Here is a 20299-nt window from a genome sequence, read left to right on the forward strand (position 1 = left end):
TGGTGCTTCTCCTGCACTCTTCAATGCCGTAATGATCTGCTCAGCTCTGATGACGTATTCGGTCACAGTCTCGGTGTGCCCCTTCTTCAGTGCTGTTAGTGTTATGTAGAGGGCCACGACTCGAGGTCTTCCTTGCCCGATATAATGTTCTCTCAACACTCCCAGGCTTTCTTGGCCTTTGTCTTTAGTGTCGCGGAATATCAGCCCCAAGCTTGTGTCGTCGAGCAGTGGTGCTAACTCACAGTATGCATCTGCATTATGCTTGTCGTCCAGGGCTTGTGCTTCCGCCGTCAGGTCTCCCGTGGGGGCCGTCAAGATTGTCGTCTTCAGTCCCACACCGTGCATGCAGCATAACATGCGCTCTTCCCAGAGCTCACAGTCCTCTGCCTTTCCATTGAATGAGGGCCATTTGCTCCTTCCCTTGGTCGCCATCCTCCTTTTTGATGGTAGGCGTAGCTTTAGCTCTGTTGGTATAGCCTTTAGCCACGCGGTGCTCCCGGCGCTAAACTAGCCTATACTTTAGCTAAACTTGCTACCCTTATTATTTCGCCCCTGCGTGATCTGGGCCCATAACCTGTTGACAGAGTCTGGCTATGGGGTGACAATAATATGTTCATGAGACATGGTTTCTCCCTTTAGCCTTTAATCGGCGTGGTTTATTATTTACATTGGCACACAGCAGCACATGAGTTCTCCTCTCCGTGAGAGGCAGGTGGGAAGAGATAGAGGGGGAGGCGACATCTCCTTAAATACCCTCTACCTGGCCGTAGCATTAGCGGTTCCGCCTATAGCGCCCTCTAGTGGAAACAGTTATGCATAGTTAGACAGTTACTAGCAATCATATATAACCTCTAACTTTAACACTGGATATAAACGTGATATCTGTCACCCACTAAGGGTTAACGCATTACTTCAGTCTTCTACAACTGACATGGGTTTGATACAGTTAACTATCACTTTAACACAATACCTCAGTTGGTTACAACTGGAAAAGGTTTGGTACAATCAATTATTACTTTAACACAGTACCTCAGTTGGTTACAACTGATACAATTACCACTCCTGTACTGCATACGAGATGAGCTGAGTCACTGGAGGATGTCTTCTGATGGCAGGGAAACATCCTATTTCAAATGTTCTAAATAATGCATGTAACTGCTTGGTCACTGAGCTTGTGCGTATGTTCCAATCTGTTTGTGTGTGTGTGTGTTCCAGTCTGTTTGTGTGCGTGTATTCCAGTCTGTTTGTGAGTGGGATAGTGTGTGTGTGCGTGTTAGCTGTTAATGGACACCAGCCGGTCTCCCTCACATCCTGGTTCTGTCTGGACAGCGGCACCACGTCTTCTTCAATCCAGAACGAATGCACAATTCAGTCTAGGCACCACGTCTTCTTCAATTCAGTCTTTGCTGAGGTTGTCTTTTATCTTCTGTACTCGATACAATAGCAACATCAACGAACACGACCGCAATAACGCACTCACTGGTATTTACTGCGCGTGCCGTTCAAGGCACGAAGCTACATTTCACGTTAACACTTCACGTACTGACCGCAGGTCTCGGCGGTAGCTACTGACTTTTAGCGTATTAAAAGTCCATAAAAACTCTCACAGAGTGGTCAAAACTTAAAAACTCAGCACAGGCATGGGTTTCAATAGTTAAGATGGATGTCCTACCTAGAATCAACTTCATCAGCTCAATGCTACCGTTACCCCCTCCAGATGGTTACTGGAAAAAATTACACTCTTCCGCATACAAATTTATTTGGAATAACAAACCACCACGCATAAAAAGATCCACCGCACAGAGAAACAAAGCCGACAGAGGTATGGCATTTCCAAATTTGTTCCACTATTTTAATTAAGGCGTACACTTTAAGACCACTGACAACCTGGTTTGAACCCCAAGCATCAGTATCATGGAGAAATTTAGAAGTAAATATAGTGGCACCACATAGACTGCAGGACATAGTATACACCAAAGTATCAATTAAGCAATGCGAACTGAAATTTGGCCCCATAATTACTCATGCGATCCGGATATGGCGTGAAACACAAAAGAAAAATTCTAACCCACATAAATGGCATAATCATACTCCCTTATTCAATAACAATGCACTCCTGATTGGAAAACGACCTATAAGATTCCCTAGATGGGAAAAGCAAGGCATACATACATTAGGAGATGTTTTCAACAAACAGGGTATTTGTAGTTATGATGAAATACACAAAAAATGTAATCTCACCGGCTCCACATATTATTTTTACGCACAGTTATTGTTATGTTTGAAGGCTCACGGTGTTCCATTAAGGATACCAATTGTACACCACAGATACCACAAATTCTTCTATGAAAGAGAGACATCGAGAGGTTTTGTATCAGATTTTTATCATCAATTACTAACGTCCTCGTATGAAACCCTCCACCTAGACTCAGTCTGGAGGAGGGATATACCAGACCTGGAAAAAGATTTTGATTGGCAAGAAGCCTGGGCAAATGTTCGACTTGCATCAAGGAACCCGGACCATCAACAAATCAATCTTAACTATATTCATAGGACATACTTGACTCCTATAAGACTGAACAGAATGGGTCTTAAACAAGACTCCAAATGCTCCTTATGTACAAATGAGGACGAGGGGACATTTATGCACATGTACTGGGACTGCCCACCAGTTAAGATATTCTGGAAAGAAGTGACCCAGCAATTATCAAATCTCTTAACTCTGAATATACCTGTACACCCCTCTGTATTACTGCTGAATGATGTTTTTGAGTGTGCAGTATCTATATAGCTAAAGAGATTGGTTTTATCACAGTGGCTAAAAAGCTGATAGCATCACGATGGTTTCAACCTGAAAAAATGTGCCGGAAGGTCTGGATTCTTACATATCTCGATGTGATTTATCTAGAAATATCTACAGCAAGAATTTTGGGTCTCAATGAATCCAAAATGTCAATGTGGTTAGAAGTGGTGGAGAGAATAAAAGCAAGCATATAATGGTAGGGTCTGGTTAGGAGCGAATGATAATGGATGGATTATCCATTGGGGGGTCCAGGGGGGGGGGGGGGGGGGGGGGTGCGAGCAAGAGCATATGTGTGTAGGGTAATAGATAGCAGGTATTAGGGGTATATCTTGTATAAGACATTTATCTAAATGGTGATTTCATTGGATGTGCACTGTTAATTAATGCTTGTATATCTAATCTTGTGTTGTCATGTTTGTTTGTGTTTGTTTAAAAAATAATAAAAAAATAAAATACAAAAAAAAAAACTCTCAGAGTATACATCTGCTTCTTTCTTCAACAATGTCATTCACTTTCTTGAAACTCACAGCACTGACAAAGCCTCTTTCGCTCTCAGTCGAATGTTACTTTTCAGAAACGAACGCCGCCATTGCCGCGGTTAGCATGATATTCTCTCAGACACGAGGGTACCCGCCGCATAAAACTCACGTTACGATAACAATGCGACCACACACTGTTATTAAACTGTCCATTCTAATGTCTGTTACTTCTTTTTAGAAGTTGTGTTGGCTTAACGTCAACTTCTAGTAGTTTTCGTGAAGAGACGGTATTTTCCGTGCCTCTCTCATGGACAATGTCTTTTCCAACTTGCCTGGACACGCCCGTCACTGTGGGACTCCACTCAGGTACTCCATTCTGATAGGCTGGTTCTGAAAACTCCCGCCCCGCTCGTGATAGGACCATGTACCTGTTCATAATGATTCCACTGTGTAGAATTACAATGGTAGGATAACCATCTATTTGCATCCCCTACATTTACATGATGGCCTCAACACATCCCAACACATACACAAATGAAATAAAATAAATAAGAATTAACAGTTAAAAAAAGAAAGAAAGAGGCGGCTGAGTGGTGCAGTGGGCAATGCGCTCGCCACTAACGCAGGATATGCTGGTATCGAGCCCAGCTCTCGGTGTTGCTACCGGCTTGGCTGGCCGTCATACTAACACAATTGGCAGTGTTAGATGGTGGGAAAGACGGTGGGTGGGGATTGGACGTTGTGGACAGCGACTCCTACAGGTCGGTTGGGTGACGCCGGTGCGGCGGAAACAGGAAGTATCGGGGGCAGTGTGAGCCTCCCACGCGTTACTCCTCGCCACTGAGAGTTCGAGCTGCTGCGGTGAAAAGATGCGACAGGCTGCCTCCTCGTGTACCGGAGGGGACACGTGATGCAAGGCTTCTATCCTCACTACAGCTGACCAGTGGGAGGCATAGTCTAGCAACGTTCAAGACAGGTTAGGGAAGAATTGGAAATACGAAATTGAGGAGAAAAATAGAAAATGGGGACAAAAAGTGGATCAAAAAATTTTTAAAGAAAGAAAGAAAAGTTATACAGTTGAGGGAAAATATAAATACGGTAGTAGCAGCATCGTACAATAGAACATAATCAAGCCAAACAACTACAGGTCGACAGTGGACGACCATTGAGCATAAATAAAAAAAATTCCAAGAGAGACGAGGGAACGAGAGAGGCGATGGGAACAAGAGAGACATGGGAACTCAGTTTTAGGTCAAGTTGTAAGCGATCCCATGCTGCATCAACACAAAAAGTATTTCCACGCTAAGTCCTTAGCATAAGGTACTATTACGTTATTGACCATCTACATCCCACTGAGCAACTCTTCATCTATTAGACGACTAAAAGGTGTCTAAATGGTACATAGCCGTCCAAAACTTAAAAGAACACGCCAACATTTTGCTTCCATTCATTGTGCTAAGCTAGGCTAACATGCAGCTGAACACAGAGAGGAAACTGGTATTTATCTTCTTGTCTCTCTCTGGAGAAGACTGATTGATTGAAAACTTTATTAACAGATTGCAGAATGGGTACAATACAGTACGGCTCAATATACACACAATTGTTAACACATTCAGGGCCATTGGGATGCGTCTAATAAATCTCTAGAGGGCCGGCAAATTATCGCGATAGCGCCCCTAAGAGGATCTGGCCGGTATTGCACGTTGGCGAATTCAAAGAGTAGGGTAAATCTGCAGTGCCGCTCGGCGACCTTGAATAGGTTATTAAAATGGAATAAAAGCAAGTTTCAAGTTTCTTTAATAGTTGTCATACAGAAGTACAGAATACTTTCATACAAAATGCTTCTTACTGTTACGCTCCAGAGACTGTGCTAGACAAGATAGTATCAAATAACATAGTATAGCATGTAATTTAGAAGTAGAAAATGAGGTCACAGTGTTCAGTATAGACATATGTACAATGTTCGATGCAGAATAGACGTAACTGAGTTACCATATAATATACAATACTATGCAGTGTACTAATGTACAGTACTATATAGTGCAAAGCAGAAATGGGATGAGGTACAATTTAGGTACAATTTACAGTAAGGTGTACGAGTTGTAGTGCAATCCTTCATCAATAAATATAAAGTGTGGGGAGTGGGTGCTACAGTGTGTTTGTTTAAAGTGGGTGTGTGCTATAAAGTGTGTGGAGTGGGTGCTACAGTGTGTTTGTTTAAAGTGAGTGTGTGCGTGTGGATGTGTGTGCTATGTGCGTTTGATGGTTGTTGTTGTGTAGTGTTCATTGTTCGTTTAGCAGCCTGATGGCCTGGGGATAGAAGCTTCTTCTGAGTCTTTCTGTGCTCGCCTTGAGACTCCGGTATCGCTTGCCTGACCGCAGCAGTTCAAAGAGGCAGTTGTTCGGGTGACTGGAGTCTTTAATGATTCTCTTAGCCTTGCCCCTGCAACGCTTGTTGTAAATGTTCTGGAGGGTGGGGAGCCCCCCTCCAATTGTGCGTTCGGCTGAACGTGTCACTCTTTGTAGTCTGCTTCGGTCTTGTGCAGTGCTATTCCCAAACCAGGAGGTGATGTTGCCAGTCAGGATGCTCTCTATTGTACATGAGTAGAAGTTCTTAAGGATCTTCTGACTGACTTGGAACTTCCTTAGGCGCCTGAGGAAGTAGAGGCGTTGTCGTGCCTTCTTCACAACACTGTCAATGTGTGTGGTCCATGTCAAGTCCTCGGATATGTAGGCTCCGAGGTACTTAAAGCTGTTGACTCTCTCAACCGGTGCCCCGTCGATGCTGAGGGGGCTGTAGTCCTTGACCCCCGACCTCCTGAAGTCCACAATCATCTCCTTTGTTTTGCTGACGTTCAGGGAGAGGCTGTTTTCCTGGCACCATCCCGCCAGGACCTTGACCTCTTCCAGGTAGGCCCTCTCGTCGTTGGCAGAGATCAGGCCCACCACCACTGTGTCGTCAGCAAATTTGATGATTGTATTGCTACTCCGCTGAGCCACACAGTCGTGTGTGTACAGGGAGTAGAGGAGGGGACTCAGAACACAGCCCTGGGGGGCCCCTATGTTGAGGGTGATGGATGAGGAGGTGCAGTTGCCTGCTCTCACCACCTGGGGTCTGCCCGTCAGGAAGTCCAAGACCCACTGGCAGAGGTCATAGTTCAAGCCCAGGTCCCTGAGCTTGGCTATGAGTATGGAGGGGACTATGGTATTGAATGCCGAGCTGTAGTCGATGAATAGCATTCTCACATAGTTCCCCTGCCTCTTGTCCAGGTGTGATGCTGCTGTGTGCAGCACATGGGCTATGGCGTCCTCCGTGGACCTGTTGGGGCGGTATGCAAATTGCAGGGGGTCCATGTTGATGGGGAGGGAGGAGCAGATGTAGCCCTTTACTAGCTTCTCAAAGCACTTCAAGCAATAACAACTTGCCACGGATATATCCGCGCTTCTGTCCACAACGGGTGGAATCGAAACACGGAGATATACAGTACGTGGTTGGGCGGGATTGTGTTAAGGGGATGCAGACCAGAGAAAGACTTTCGTCTTGTTTACATCAGGGTTCCCCATTTTCAATTCATAATGACATTAACACTTTGAGTGCCACGCCGGGTTTTCCTTTTTACCCCCTGAATGCCACCATCGGCGCCAATGTTAACGTTAATATCGCCTAATCTATGTTTTAAATTATGGCTATGTGTCTAATCTGCCCATCGCATTATCAAAGACTATTTTCCAGTCAGTGCTGTCAAGGCAGATTGTTTTTTTATCGCGTCATTTCCGTTTCAGAGCATTTAGAAAAGCACCCGTTTTGAGATAAAAAAACAGCCCATTCTCGACCATTCTATGAAAATCGTCTTTTACTGGAATATTCCACAACGTTGATATTCGTCTGCCTTTTTATGAATCGTTTTCAAATAAACGCTAGATGATCAATATTATACGTGCACGCAAGCACATTCGGGGCGCGCACGGATAATCGCCGCGTTGATTTCCTCTTTGGACTTTTACAGTGAAACCGAAAAAGCCCATTTCACAAAACAGCTTATAACTTCATCAAAATTAGTCTGATTATCCTAACACTGATAACATAGAGTCCTTACCTGACATCAGATGGTATCCAACTGGTATATTCCAATTCCTGATCACCATTCGAAAAAATCGATAAGTGTATAGATCCAACGCGATACAGTAGAACTCCATGATCAGCGGGGCTCAGATGCTCCAGAATGAACTGTGGTAACCCCGGCTGGATCAGTGGACTGGAAAATGTGGAGTACCGGATTTTTTTCCCCATCCATTTTCATTGAGTCCATTCCAAAATCCCTTATGTCATCTGAAAGACGATAGGGGGCGCTTTTTTCCACATATGACTCCGGCGGTGCTCGTGTATACTCGGGTAGGCTCGCGTGATGCAATATGATTTCAGATCGGTAAAAAAAAGAAAAAGAAAAAAATCAGAGAAATCTCGTGAGTGGCTTTCAACCACATAAAAATAAACCCGAGATATCTCGTGTGTGGCAGTTAAAGTGTTGTTAATGAGATACGCAACATACAGATATATATCTTGATTTTTTTTTTTTTGTGATCACATTTTTATTTAGTTTCTTTTCTTTTGACATAACATAACACAAATCACACTACATCGACAACAATAATAATAATAATGACAAGACATAATGTAAAATTTTTATATTCCAACAGACTTAAAATAAGAGACAATTATAAAAAAGAAAAATAGATACATGGACTATAATGAGCCTCCTGAGTCCCCTCCACCTCCAGACCCGGCAGCCGTGAGCCCCAACCCCAGAGGACCCGGAGTCCGGCATCCCCGCACGCCAAAGTATCACGCCTCTATAATGCCTCGACCCGCAGAGACCCCGAACCACGGCCCCCCCCAGTCCGAGCCCACAACCACCAGACCCAAAGCAAAAGGGGACCAGAGAATATACATAATTAAATATATATATATAATTTTTTTAAACGATCAGTTGAAATAAGTAGCCACAAAAAAGATCAGTAAAAGAATAGAGAAAAAATACATAACAGACTTCCTGAGCTCCCTCTGTCCCCAGACCCGGCAGCCACGAACCCCAACCCCGGAGGACCCGGGATCCGGCGCGCCCCGCGAGCCAGAGCATCACGCCTCTTTAATGCCCCGACACGCAGAGACCCCGAACCACGCCCCCCCCCCCCCCCCCCCCCCAGTGCGAGCCCACGACCGCCTGATCCACAGCGAAAGGGGGCCCAAAAAATATACAAAATTAAATATACAAGAAAAAACAAAAAGAAAAAAATAAGTGGACATCGGCACTCGCTCGCTCGCTCTCTCTTCACATGTGTAGAGGTCGGTAATTGAGAAATCTCATTCAATAATAATACAGAAGGCAGAACAGGGATGGTTCGAGAGAAAATATCTGATCGCTGGGTGGCAATCTCTTCCCAAAAAAGCTCAACAGGAGGACATTCCCAGTACATATGCATACATGTTCCGATGGCACCGTTTGGACACAAGGTACATCGAGAGTCAGGTCTGAGACCCATTAGATTCAATCGTCTAGGGGTCAAATAAGAGATTAATCTGTTTTTGATCTGGGTTGCATGTTTTTTATTTTAAATGTTTGACATGACATAAAACTAGACACACAAACATTAACAGTAGAAATCCACAATAAATCACAGGACTATGACCGACATAATAATAACAATAATGACAGTCCAGTACTTAAATCAAAATGAATGTAGATTAAAAGATATACACATAATAAATACAATACAATACATATGCTCTCGCTTGCTCCCCCCCCCCCCCCCCAGGACCCCCTCTTGGACAAACCATCCATTATTCCATTTAACACCAGGGATTACAAATTCATATGCTATCCTTTATCCTCTCCACCACATCTAACCAGGTTGCTATGCTGGCTTCATTAACACCTAAAATTCGTGCGGTAGATATCTCTAGATAAATCACATCGAGATAGGTAAGAACCCATACCTTCCGGCACATTTTATCCGGTTGAATCCAGCGTGATGCTATCAGCTTTTAGGCAGCCGTAAGACCGGACAAAATTAGTCTCTTTACCTGTACAGAGGCTGCTAACTGAGAAACATCATTCAACAACAATACAGAAGGCAGTACAGGTATGGTCAGAAATAAAAATTCTGATAATTGCGTGGTTACTTCTTCCCAGAATATCTTAACAGGAGGGCATTCCCATCACATATGCATAAATGTACCAATATCATCGTTTAAACATAAGGTGCATCGAGGGTTTTGTTTGAGCCCCATTAGGTGCAAACGTCTAGGAGTTAAGTAAATCCTATGAATAAAATTAAGATTAATCTGTTGATGATCCGGGTTGCGTGATGACAGCCGTACGTTTGCCCAAACTTCATCCCAATCAAAATCGACTTCCAAGTTTGGTATATCCTTCCTCCATACTACGTCTAGAGGAAGGACATCATATGAGGACGTAAGTAAGTGACGATAAAAGTCAGAGACGAAGCCTCTCAATGACTCCTTTTCATAAAATTATTTGTGATATCTGTGGTGCTCAAGTGGCAACTTTAATGGGACTCCATGAGCCCTTAAAGCTGCTCTTAATTGTAGATAGAAATAATAAGTGGAGTTGGTGAGGTTAAATTCGTTAGATATATCTTTATAGCTGCAGAAACCCCGGTCGTTGAAGATATCCCCCAGTGTATGTATGCCCTTCTTTTCCCATTTGGTAAATCTGATTGTTGTGCAATAAGGAGTAAATTGTTATTAAATAGGGGAGAATGACTATGCCATTTATGTTGGTTAGTACATTCTTTCTGTGTGTCACGCCATATCCGGATCACATGTGTAATAAGAGGGCCAAATTTCAAGTTGCATTGCTTAATTGATAAGTTGGTGTATACTATATCCTGCAGTCTATGTGGTGCCACTATGTTCTCCTCTAATGGTCTCCAGGATACAGATGCTTGAGAATCAAACCAGGTGATCAGTGGTCTTAAAGAGAACGCTTTAAAATAGTAGTTGAAGTCTGGAAATGCTAAACCCCCGTTGGCTTTATTTCTCTGTGCAGTGGATCTTTTTATTCGTGGAGGTTTGTTCCAAATAAATGTATATGTGGCGGAGTGTAATTTTTGCCAGTAACCAATAGGGGGGGGGGGGTAACGGCAACATCGAGCTGAAAAAGTTGATTCTAGGTAAAACATCCATCTTAACTATTGATGCTCGGGCCTGTACTGAGTTTTTTAGTTTTGACCACCTGCCGAAGTCGTTTGTGATCCTATCTAGGAATCCAGTATAATTATACTTCACCGTTTGGCATATAGTGGGGAATATTTCAACTCCAAGACATCTAAATTATTCTACCATTGGTATATTTACTGGGAGGGAGGTAGCCTTCGCAGTAACATTAAGTGGAAGGAAGGCCGATTTTGGCCATCCAGATAGATTGCCAAAATCATCTATCAGCTTGAGAAGATGAGGCAGTGAGGTGGTAGGGTTTTGCATGAACAATATTACATCGTCCGCATATAAACTAATATGATGCTGTGTGCCCCTAATTGAGATCGGCTCTATGGATTGGGATTGTCTTATATACTGTGCCAAAGGCTCTAGGGATAGAGCAAATAGTCCGGGACTAAGTGGACAACCCTGTCTGGACGAACGCGACACAGGGAAGAGAGGGGAGGTGAATTTACCTGTTATAATCATGGCAGACGGATCTGTGTATAGTACTTTGATCATATGAATAAAATCCTCTCCCAACCCCATCCTTCTAAGAACTGCCCATAAGTAAGACCACTCCAATCTGTCAAATGCCTTCATTGCGTCCAAGGACATGACCGCTGTAGGGACCGCCACATCCTTGCTGGCATCAATCACATGCAGTAACCGTCTGATGTTATCAGTAACCAGGCAGCCTCTTATGAAGCCGGTCTGATCAGGATGAACTATGCTTTTGAAGACGGGTGGCTAGAACCTTGGCATATATCTTAAGATAGGCTCAGAGGAGACTTAGGGGCCTGTAGCTGCCACACTCGGTGGGGTCCTTATCTTTCTTGAGTAAAACAGATATAAGTGCCATATTGACATCTCTGGAAAAATTGCCCTCTTTGATTGAATGTAAAATCATTGAGAGTAATAAGGGACCGAGAACATCCCAGAATGCGAGATAGAGTTCTGGTGGGATGCCGTCCCATCCGGGAGCCTTGCCCCATTGCATATCTGCAATCGCCTCTCTAAGTTCAGCTAGCGTGATAGGTGCAGCTAACAGTTTAGCACTATCTTCCGAGATCTGTGGTAAGTTGACTCGATCAAGGAAATCCTCCAGCTTGGTATGATCAAAGACCACCTCTGACTTGTACAGGTTGGAATAAAAAGAGCGAAATGTATCATTAATCTTTTTGGGGTTGGTGGTTACCTCCCCCTGTGGTTCTTAATGGATGGGATATCCGCAAATTGTTCACTGGCACGTATCTTCATAGCTAATAGGTGACTATGCCTGGAACTGTGAAAGTAGTAGTGCTGTCTTGTTCTGTGCATTTGAAATTCAGATTGTTGTCTTAAAATGGAGTTAATCTCTTTTTTCACTACCTTAATTTGAAGCTCCAGTCGACTAGAGTAGTTGTGCTGCAATGAAGAGATCAACGTGGCATGAAGCTTTTCCAGTTCCACCAGCTTGGAGAGACGTCCCTTGCAGAGATTAGATGCAAAGAGAGTAGTGTTATTTCTGATAAAACCATTAACCGAATCCCATATAATTCTGGGATCCTGTACAGAGCCCGCATTAAACTGCACGAATTCAGTGAGCTTTTCTTTAAATTGCAAGTTAAACTCCCCATTTTTCAGCAATGTAGAGTTAAAGCGCCACCAAGCGGCACAGGACGTTATTTTACTGAGTGAAACCTTAAGTAGGATACCTTTGTGGTCTGAAAGTGCTATGGGTAATAAGTCAACATCAAAGCTATCATAGAGCCGTGGGGAAGAAAAAACATAATCAATCCTGGAAAAAGTCTTATGTCTCGATGAGAAGAAGGAATAATCTCTCGCGGATGGGTTGAGCGATCGCCACATATTGATTACCCCCGTGTCCTTAGAACAGGCTCGTAGGGCCGTGGTAGCTTGCTTCTGATCAGGGGCTTCAGCGTGACTGGACCTATCAATCAATGGATCCCAAACTGCATTAAAATCAGCTCCTACTATTAATGAGTAATCAGGTAGTTTCAGGATTGCTGCAGTGAGAACAGCATAAAAGTTAGCATCATACAAATTAGGGGCGTAAGCAGAAATCAGTGCAATTTTCCGGTTGGAACATTCTATTTTAGCAATAGTAATTCGACCTTCTGCATCGGACCACACATCTAACAGTTTAATATTCAATTTCCGCTTCGCTATTATGGCTACCCCATGGGTCTTGGTGTCAAAAGAAAAATAACTTATGTTATGGTAAAATGTATTTGCCAGTCTTGCGTTATCCGCTAATAAAAGGTGTGTTTCACTCAGTAATGCATGGTCCACTTCCTTCCTTTTTAGCCACGTTAGTACACTTGTGCGTTTATACGGTATATTGAGACCCCCTGTATTCCAGATCAATATGTTCAAATTAGCCATAGTCTAAGAAGGCTGCAGTATGACTGAATGTAATTAGTTTGGAGTAGAGTACCATAGCAGTTATATAACCATTTGTTAAGGTCCTATTGAGATCAGAGCGTGAGTGTGAGAACAAACATAAAACAGAGCGATTCGAATACAAAGAAAAACATAAAACCACACAATCCTCATTTCCACCCCCCTCCCCCCCTTCAAAATACTTGTCCGGTATCGATCAAACATCAGTTGGTCAACCCTGACCGAGCACAGCAACCACAGCAACAATATTAACCATACTAATAACTTGTAAGGTATATTGTAACAAATCAGAAAAGTAGAACCCATTTCACTCAACTGAGAGGAGAAATCTATACAACGTTCAATGTGCAGTTTAAAGTGCCGACGGTAATAACAGGAGCATTAAAACACAATTTGTCTGAGATGAACTATAGCAGACAATAAAAGGCCAATGCGTTAAAGAGCGCCGGTTGTCTGCATTATACTTGAAAAAAAGTCAGTGTGCAACCGTAGCAAGCGAGCCACAGTAAACACGTGGCGAGGTAATGTTAGCTAGGAGAGCTGGTCAGCCGGCATGTCTTGAGCATAGCTTAATTAGGCTAAGGCTTGTTAGCCCGATTCACGTAGATAGCTCCACCAAGAGAGAGCCATCCCTCTCGACCGGCAGATACATTAGCACATAGCTCGTTCGAGTGAAAGTTATCTTGTCTGAATCATATCCGAAAATAGTCAATGAATGTACATACCCATTTCTGGAAATATATAGCGTAGATAATACCATGAATGTTACCGTTCTGTTGGACCGAAAGGCTGTGTTAGGCGAGTGGAACGAAATAGTTAGTTGAAAGAGCCCGATAGCCAGCACAGCTTGCGCTAAGCTAACCAAGGCCCGAAGACCTGCTACTCTCCGGTGCTCACCATCCCCGGGCGGGGCGGACGTCGCCATGTCGCGTCTGAGGAACCGCTCCGCTTCGGACGCCGATGTGAATAGGTGGTTGCAGGACACAACTCTGCGGCCCTCCTTTATTTTCAGAGTCGCAGGGTAACTTAGGAATGCTTCTATGCCCCTCTCACAAGCAATCCCCATGGCTTTCGAGAAGGCCCTGCGGTGCCTGGCGGTATGGTCGCTGAAGTCGGCGGCGAATCTCAGTGTATAGTTGCCCATTTTCGGGGGGGGGTGTTTTCTTGTCGTGTAGGGCAGGGGTTCCCAAACTTTTCAGGCCGTGACCCCCAAATAACAGTGTCAGAGAGCCGCGACCCCCACTATTATAGGAGGTAAAAAAATAAATAATAATAATCATCTTTTTTTTTCTTTTTTTTTTATAAATGGAAATGTATGGTTGAAACATGCAAACGTTCAAACGCACACACACTAATAAGCATTGGAGGCTTTTAACCAGGGCCGGACTGGGGAAATCATTCAGGCCACGAAATATAGTGCAAAATATAGCCCCAGTCAAGCCACTTTTTAAGCAGGGTCCCCCACCCACCAGGACATTTTTTGTTACAAAGACATAATTTCCTGCATTCTGGTGCAGGAATTTTTTTATTTGTACCCTTTAAATGCCAGTGTTTGTGATGGCATCACAAATTATTGTTAAAAAACAGGCTAGCATAATGTATGATTAGTAACTAGGGATGTCCGATATTATCGGCCTACCGATATTATCGGCCGATATCGCCATTAAAATGTGATATCGGAAAATATCGGTATCGGTTTTCAAAAATTTTTAAATAATTAATATTTTTTTTTACATTTCTATAACCTTTATTTACCCAGGCAAGCAAGTAAGAACTAATTCTGATTTAATTTATTGTCAAAAGTATGCATAGTATGTTGTGTTAATTCCACAACAAGAGATATGTAATGTTAATTACCTGAAATTATAAAAAGAATTCGGGGGGGGGGGGGGGGGGAAACCCTGCATATATCGGTATCGGTTGATCTCGGTATCGGGAATTAAGAGTTGGACAATATCGGTATATCGGTTTCGCTAAAAAAGCCAATATCGAGCATCCCTATTAGCAACAACACAGATTTGTATGGATTTTCAGTTTTTTTGTAATTGATAAAAAATGCTATCTTTTATTCAACTTCAGCCCTGATCATAACACCACATATTCATTTTATAATTCTAACCCTTTAAATGCCAGCGTGTGTGATGGCATGTATTTGCAATATATCAAATGCAAAGTCGATTTTTCTGGGGGGGATTATTACAGGCTAGCATGTGTCAATGATTAGCAGTTTTTTGTAAGGGTCCCGCCTCCACCAATCACATGCGGCTCCCTTTGTGTGTGTGTGAGAGCAAGAGAGAGAGAGAGAGATAGTTCTCCAACTTGTGTTAGTTGCAGTGATCTCCTGGTTGTTCCCCACCTAGTTTATGTAACTATTGCGCTGGTGCAACTAGAAACAGTGGCCTGACTGCAATTATTATAATTTTTTTATTATAATTTTTTTTTATCATCTGGCGACCCCCCCGCGGCGGCTTGCGACCCACCTGGGGGTCGCGACCCCGACTTTGGGAACCCCTGGTGTAGGGAACCGCAGGCAGCAAAAGATAAAAGTGCGTGAATGTCCGGCTTTCTCTGTGGGGCCATTTCAAAAAATTCTATGCGCACGTTCAATCTCCGGTGTTTTAACACTTTGAGTGCCAGCGACGTGTTATGTCGTCTTTTCATGCCCCCCGTTGAGTGCCGACGACGGGAATTGTCGTTTGATTTTTTTATTAGCGATCTGAATTCATATTTCATCAACGAGTCTCCCGTTGGTACAGCAGCCCCTCCAGGAGCTCCGATGGGAAAATACCGCCCCCTATCGTCTATCCCTGTGTAACTGCAGGCCATTCGATTAGACTGCTGGATCTGTGTGGGGGGAGCCTACTGGCTCCATTATGCTGGCGAGGGATCTGATGACGAGGGAAGTGATCGCGAGACGGAAAACAGCCTGGAATATATATTTACAGCAGTCAATAATCAATCAATAAACGCGATCGATATTTGGAATGGCGATCAGGAATTGGAATAATCTTTTTGGAGAACATCCGATCTAAGGTAAGGAGTCTATGTTACCAGTTTTAGGATAATCAGAGCTGTCTTCACTGAGATAACAGCGTGTCCCGTATGTGTACATGTGTGTGTGTGTGTGATGTTGAGGAAATGAGAGAATCTATTTCTCAGCTCGCTTCAATAGCGTGCATAAGTACACATATACTATCGATAATCTAGCGTTTATTTGAAAACTATTCATAAATAGGCAGACAAATGACAACGTGTCTAGTGTATTCGAGAATATTCCAATAAATGCCGTTTATGAGGGAATCTTTCTATTTTCCGGAAATTTTCTAGAAAATGAAATGAAACGAAATGCTATAAAAAGGATATGAACCGATTAAAAAACAATCCGTTTCGACAATGTTGACTGCAAACAAGTAATTGATAAGCGACGGGCAGATTAGACACATAGCCATACTTTAAAACATAGATTATGCGTTTTTAATGCTATCATTGAAGTGGATGATGGCACTCAAGGACATTAATCAATGTTATGGCTGGCACTGAAAGTGTTAATGGACGGAAACCATTGAGGAATCATCTTTTCTAGATCAGTGGTTCTCAAACTGTGGTACGCGTACCACTAGTGGTACTTGGTGTTTACTGCTGGTGGTACTTGAAAAAAGTTAATAAAAAAAACCACTGAACTTAGAAGCAGGCCAGGCCAGTGTTTCTAGTTGCGGCGGCGCGATAGTTAGATAACCTAAGTGGGGAACAACCAGGAGATCAATGTGACAGAGAGTAATGCAGTCTAAACAGTCATACATCTTTTATTCAACTTCAGCCCTGATCATAACCATATTATTTTTAGAGTTGTTTAGTAATGTCAGATACAAAATGAAATACTCCAACTTTTCTGAAAAGAGTTGTTGTTAAATCTGACATTACAAAAAAGCCATCACAATCTGTGTTGTTGCTAATCATTGACACATGCCTAGCCTGTAATAATCCCCCCCCAGAAAAATGTACTTTGCATTTGATATATTGAAAATATTTTACTTTTTGTGTTTTTTTTTTTTTTTTTTACAATAATTTGTGATGCCCATCACAAACACTGGAATTTAAAGGGTAAAAATAAAAAAAAATCCTGCACCAGAATACAGGAAATTAAGTCTTTGTAACAAAATTATTCCTGGTGGGGGGACCCCCACTTAGAAAGTGGCCTGACTGGGGCTATATTTCACACTAAGATTTCCCAGCCTGAATTATTTCCCCAATGCGGCCCTGCTTATGTGAGTTGTCAATGGACAACAACATTGTGTGTGTGTGTGTGTGAGAGAGAGAGAGAGAGAGAGAGAGAATGAAGGACAATTGCTTGCTGTGTGAGAGAGAGAGAGAGAGAGAGAGAGAGAGAGAGAGAGGAGAGAGAGAGGGAGGAGAAGAGAGAGGAGAGAGAGAGAGAGAGAGAGAGAGAGAGAGAGAGAGGAGAGAGAGAGAGAGAGAGAGAGAGAGAGAGAGAGAGAGAGAGAGAGAGAGAGAGAGAGAGAGAGAAGAGAGAGGAGAGAGAGAGAGAGAGAGAGAGAGAGAGAGAGAGACCTGACCGTAAACCGGAAGTCCATATCTTGACATTTCTGACATACAGTACAGGTATACAGTACTGTTACATTTGTGACATACAAGATATGCAAATATACAGTACTGTTATCCTAACAGACAGTAAGCTAATTTCCCAAAATGTTGGCGTGTTCCTTTAAGATAAGATAAGATATTCCTTTATTGATCCCCTTTCAATATTCGTTTGGTTTACAAGTGAAAGTTTAGTAGACGTCTAGATAACACCTAGCCTTGTTTCTAAATATAGTAAATATGTAATGATGTTTGGACTAGAAGTGGGCTATATCTAGCCGTGACATAGCTGGACATTGAGAAATTGCAAATCAAATGATTTTAGCACAATATATGGACTTTGGTTGTGCATCTTACACATTTACAGTAATTTGTGTGATATTATAAATATCTAATAATGAACAGCTTGGCTAAAAGTCTATATTTAGACAGACATATTCTGGGCTTTATGGGGGCTACGGCATAGACTCAACTTTGACATCTAGTGCTCACTGGGACAACTCACTGTATACATTCATACAGACATACAGACACACAGACATACACTCACCCTGAAAAGACGGCATTGTAATCTGCAGCGGCGTTCGACAAACAATAGCCCGCCTGACAGCGACAGTAAGAATGCCAAATATCGTCAACTTACAGCTCCAGGACTTGTGATCCGCACTCACGGGAAAACATCTCTAAAAAAAAAGTGATATATGTTTTCCTGTTTGTCAGCGGCGCTACACAGTCAGTGATCCGCACAGCTGTGAGAGACGTGGGCTGAGTGAGGGCAGGCCGCTCTGCCAGGTCTGCCAGGTCTGTGCCCGGTCTCATTTACATGCAGGGATGGCATAGCATTAGCATAGTAATGGCGGAGAAAATGAGAGAGAGGAACTAACGGGATATCTGCAGCTGATACTCAGGGCCCAATTACAGCCGCTTGCCTGCTTTCTGCTTCACTCAGGAGTTTTCTCATCTCGCAGCCCTCTGCTCCTCGCAGTAGGACTATCTTCAAACTGTCAGCCTGGTCACAGCGGGAGACTGTGTGTGGTGTGTGTGTGTGTGTGCGTGCGTGTGTGTGTGTGTGTGTGTGTGTGTGTGTGTGTGTGTGTGTGTGTGTGTGTGTGTGTGTGTGTGTGTGTGTGTGTGTGTGTGTGTGTGTGTGTGTGTGTGTGTGTGTGTGTGTGTGTGTGTGTGTGTGTGTGTGTGTGTGTGTGTGTGTGTGTGTGTGTGTGTGTGTGTGTGTGTGTGTGTGTGTGTGTGTGTGTGTGTGTGTGAGGGAATGAGACAGAGAGTATGTGTGTGTGTGTTCTGTATGTGTGTCTGTGTGTATGTGTGTTGTGTATATCTGTGTGTGTATGTGCATATGTTTGGTGTGTATACATGTGTATGTGAGTGTGTGTGTGTTAGGAGGAGCAGCTGTACTAATGAGGACAGGGACACAGACAGATAGAATCCTCTCCCTCCCCACAGGACAGACATGGAAATAGGCTATTTAGACTAAATGGGGGCTGAAGCCTCTGTCTGTCTGTCTGTCTGTCTGTATGTCTGTCTGTCTGTCTGTCTGTCTGTCTGACAGACCGAGAGACAAGCAGACAGACAGGCTGACAGAAAAATGGACAGACAGACATGCTAACAGATAGAGATACATACAGGTTGACAGATAGGCAGATAGGCAGATAGGCAGATAGGCAGGCAGGCAGGCAGGCAGGCAGGCAGGCAGACAGACAGACAGACAGACAGACAGACAGACAGACCTCTCGCCCCCCTGCCTGCCGCGCCCCCTGCCCTGCCCGGCACGCCCCCTGCTGACACTTTGAGTCTGAAGATGTTTACCCAAAGCAGCGGCTAGTCTCTTTCAAGCTACGATTACGCTGTAGGCAAAGGTATATCGGAATCCAATCTTTTTGGGCTAAACCACCCTCCCTCAAAACCACTGCATCTCTCTCTCTCTCACCTCCCTCCCTCTCTCCCTCCCCCTCTCCCCATCCCTCTCTCCCTCCCCCCCTCCTCTCTATCCCTCTATCTCCCTCCCGCCTTTCTCTCTCTCCTCTCTCTCCCCCCTACTCTCCCTCTCTCCCCCCCTATTCTCTCTCCCTCTCCCCCCCTACTCTCTCTCCCTCTCTCTATCCCTCTCCCCCTCTCTCCCCCTACTCTCTCTCTCCCCCCCTCTCCCTCTCTCTCCCCCCGTACTCTCTCTCGCTCTCTCTCTCCCTCTCCCCTCCCCCCTACTCTCTCTCCTCTCCCTCCCTCGCTGTTTCCATGGCAGAACAATAATTAAAGGAACAATCCGCCCACCTCTGGCAGAAATGATTGTGTCACCTGGGAGCAGAGTGACCTGTTGCTTCAAAACATCTCGGTGGAGAACAGAGGAGAGGCTCCCTGCAGACCGTGGGTCAATATCAAAACAGACCGTCCACCACCACTATCACCACCACCATCCACAGGGGAACAGGAACACAACACAGAGCCAAACTGACCTAGAAAGAGAAAGAACCCGTGAGAGAACGATAAAAAAAATTACAAAAACAAGAAGAATTGATACTCTGTGCAAAAAAAAAAAAAACATCACAACTCACAACCGCAACTACATAGATCGTATGCATTAAATGTAGTGTAATGATGCAATTACTCTTGCAGACCTTTCAAAAAATATTCTCCCTCTTTCTGTGGTTCTCTGGAGAGATTTGAGACGGCGATCCTGAGAATGGTGACACATGACCACAGGAAAACAAACTTAAATAGCATAGACTCGTTACTGTGGCAACAGTGGAATGCATTCTTTTAATTGTTGCTATTTCATGGTAG

The 20299-nt window shown here is 43.7% G+C and overlaps 1 protein-coding gene across 1 annotated transcript in view; it reads left to right on the forward strand.

The window, feature by feature from the left end:
• LOC311246515 (carbonic anhydrase 12-like) overlaps positions 1-20299 on the forward strand; it is a gene marked incomplete at both ends in the record, with an annotated part of 65499 nt that overhangs the window by 33953 nt on the left and 11247 nt on the right. Inside the window, one exon of the mRNA XM_084336666.1 lies at positions 18227-18307. Coding sequence (XP_084192792.1) covers positions 18227-18307 — 81 coding nt within the window. The remainder of the gene's footprint in view (positions 1-18226; positions 18308-20299) is intronic.

The sequence above is a fragment of the Notolepis coatsorum genome (assembly GCF_963971535.1).
Source record: "Notolepis coatsorum genome assembly, chromosome: 19".
NCBI lineage: Eukaryota > Metazoa > Chordata > Actinopteri > Aulopiformes > Paralepididae > Notolepis > Notolepis coatsorum.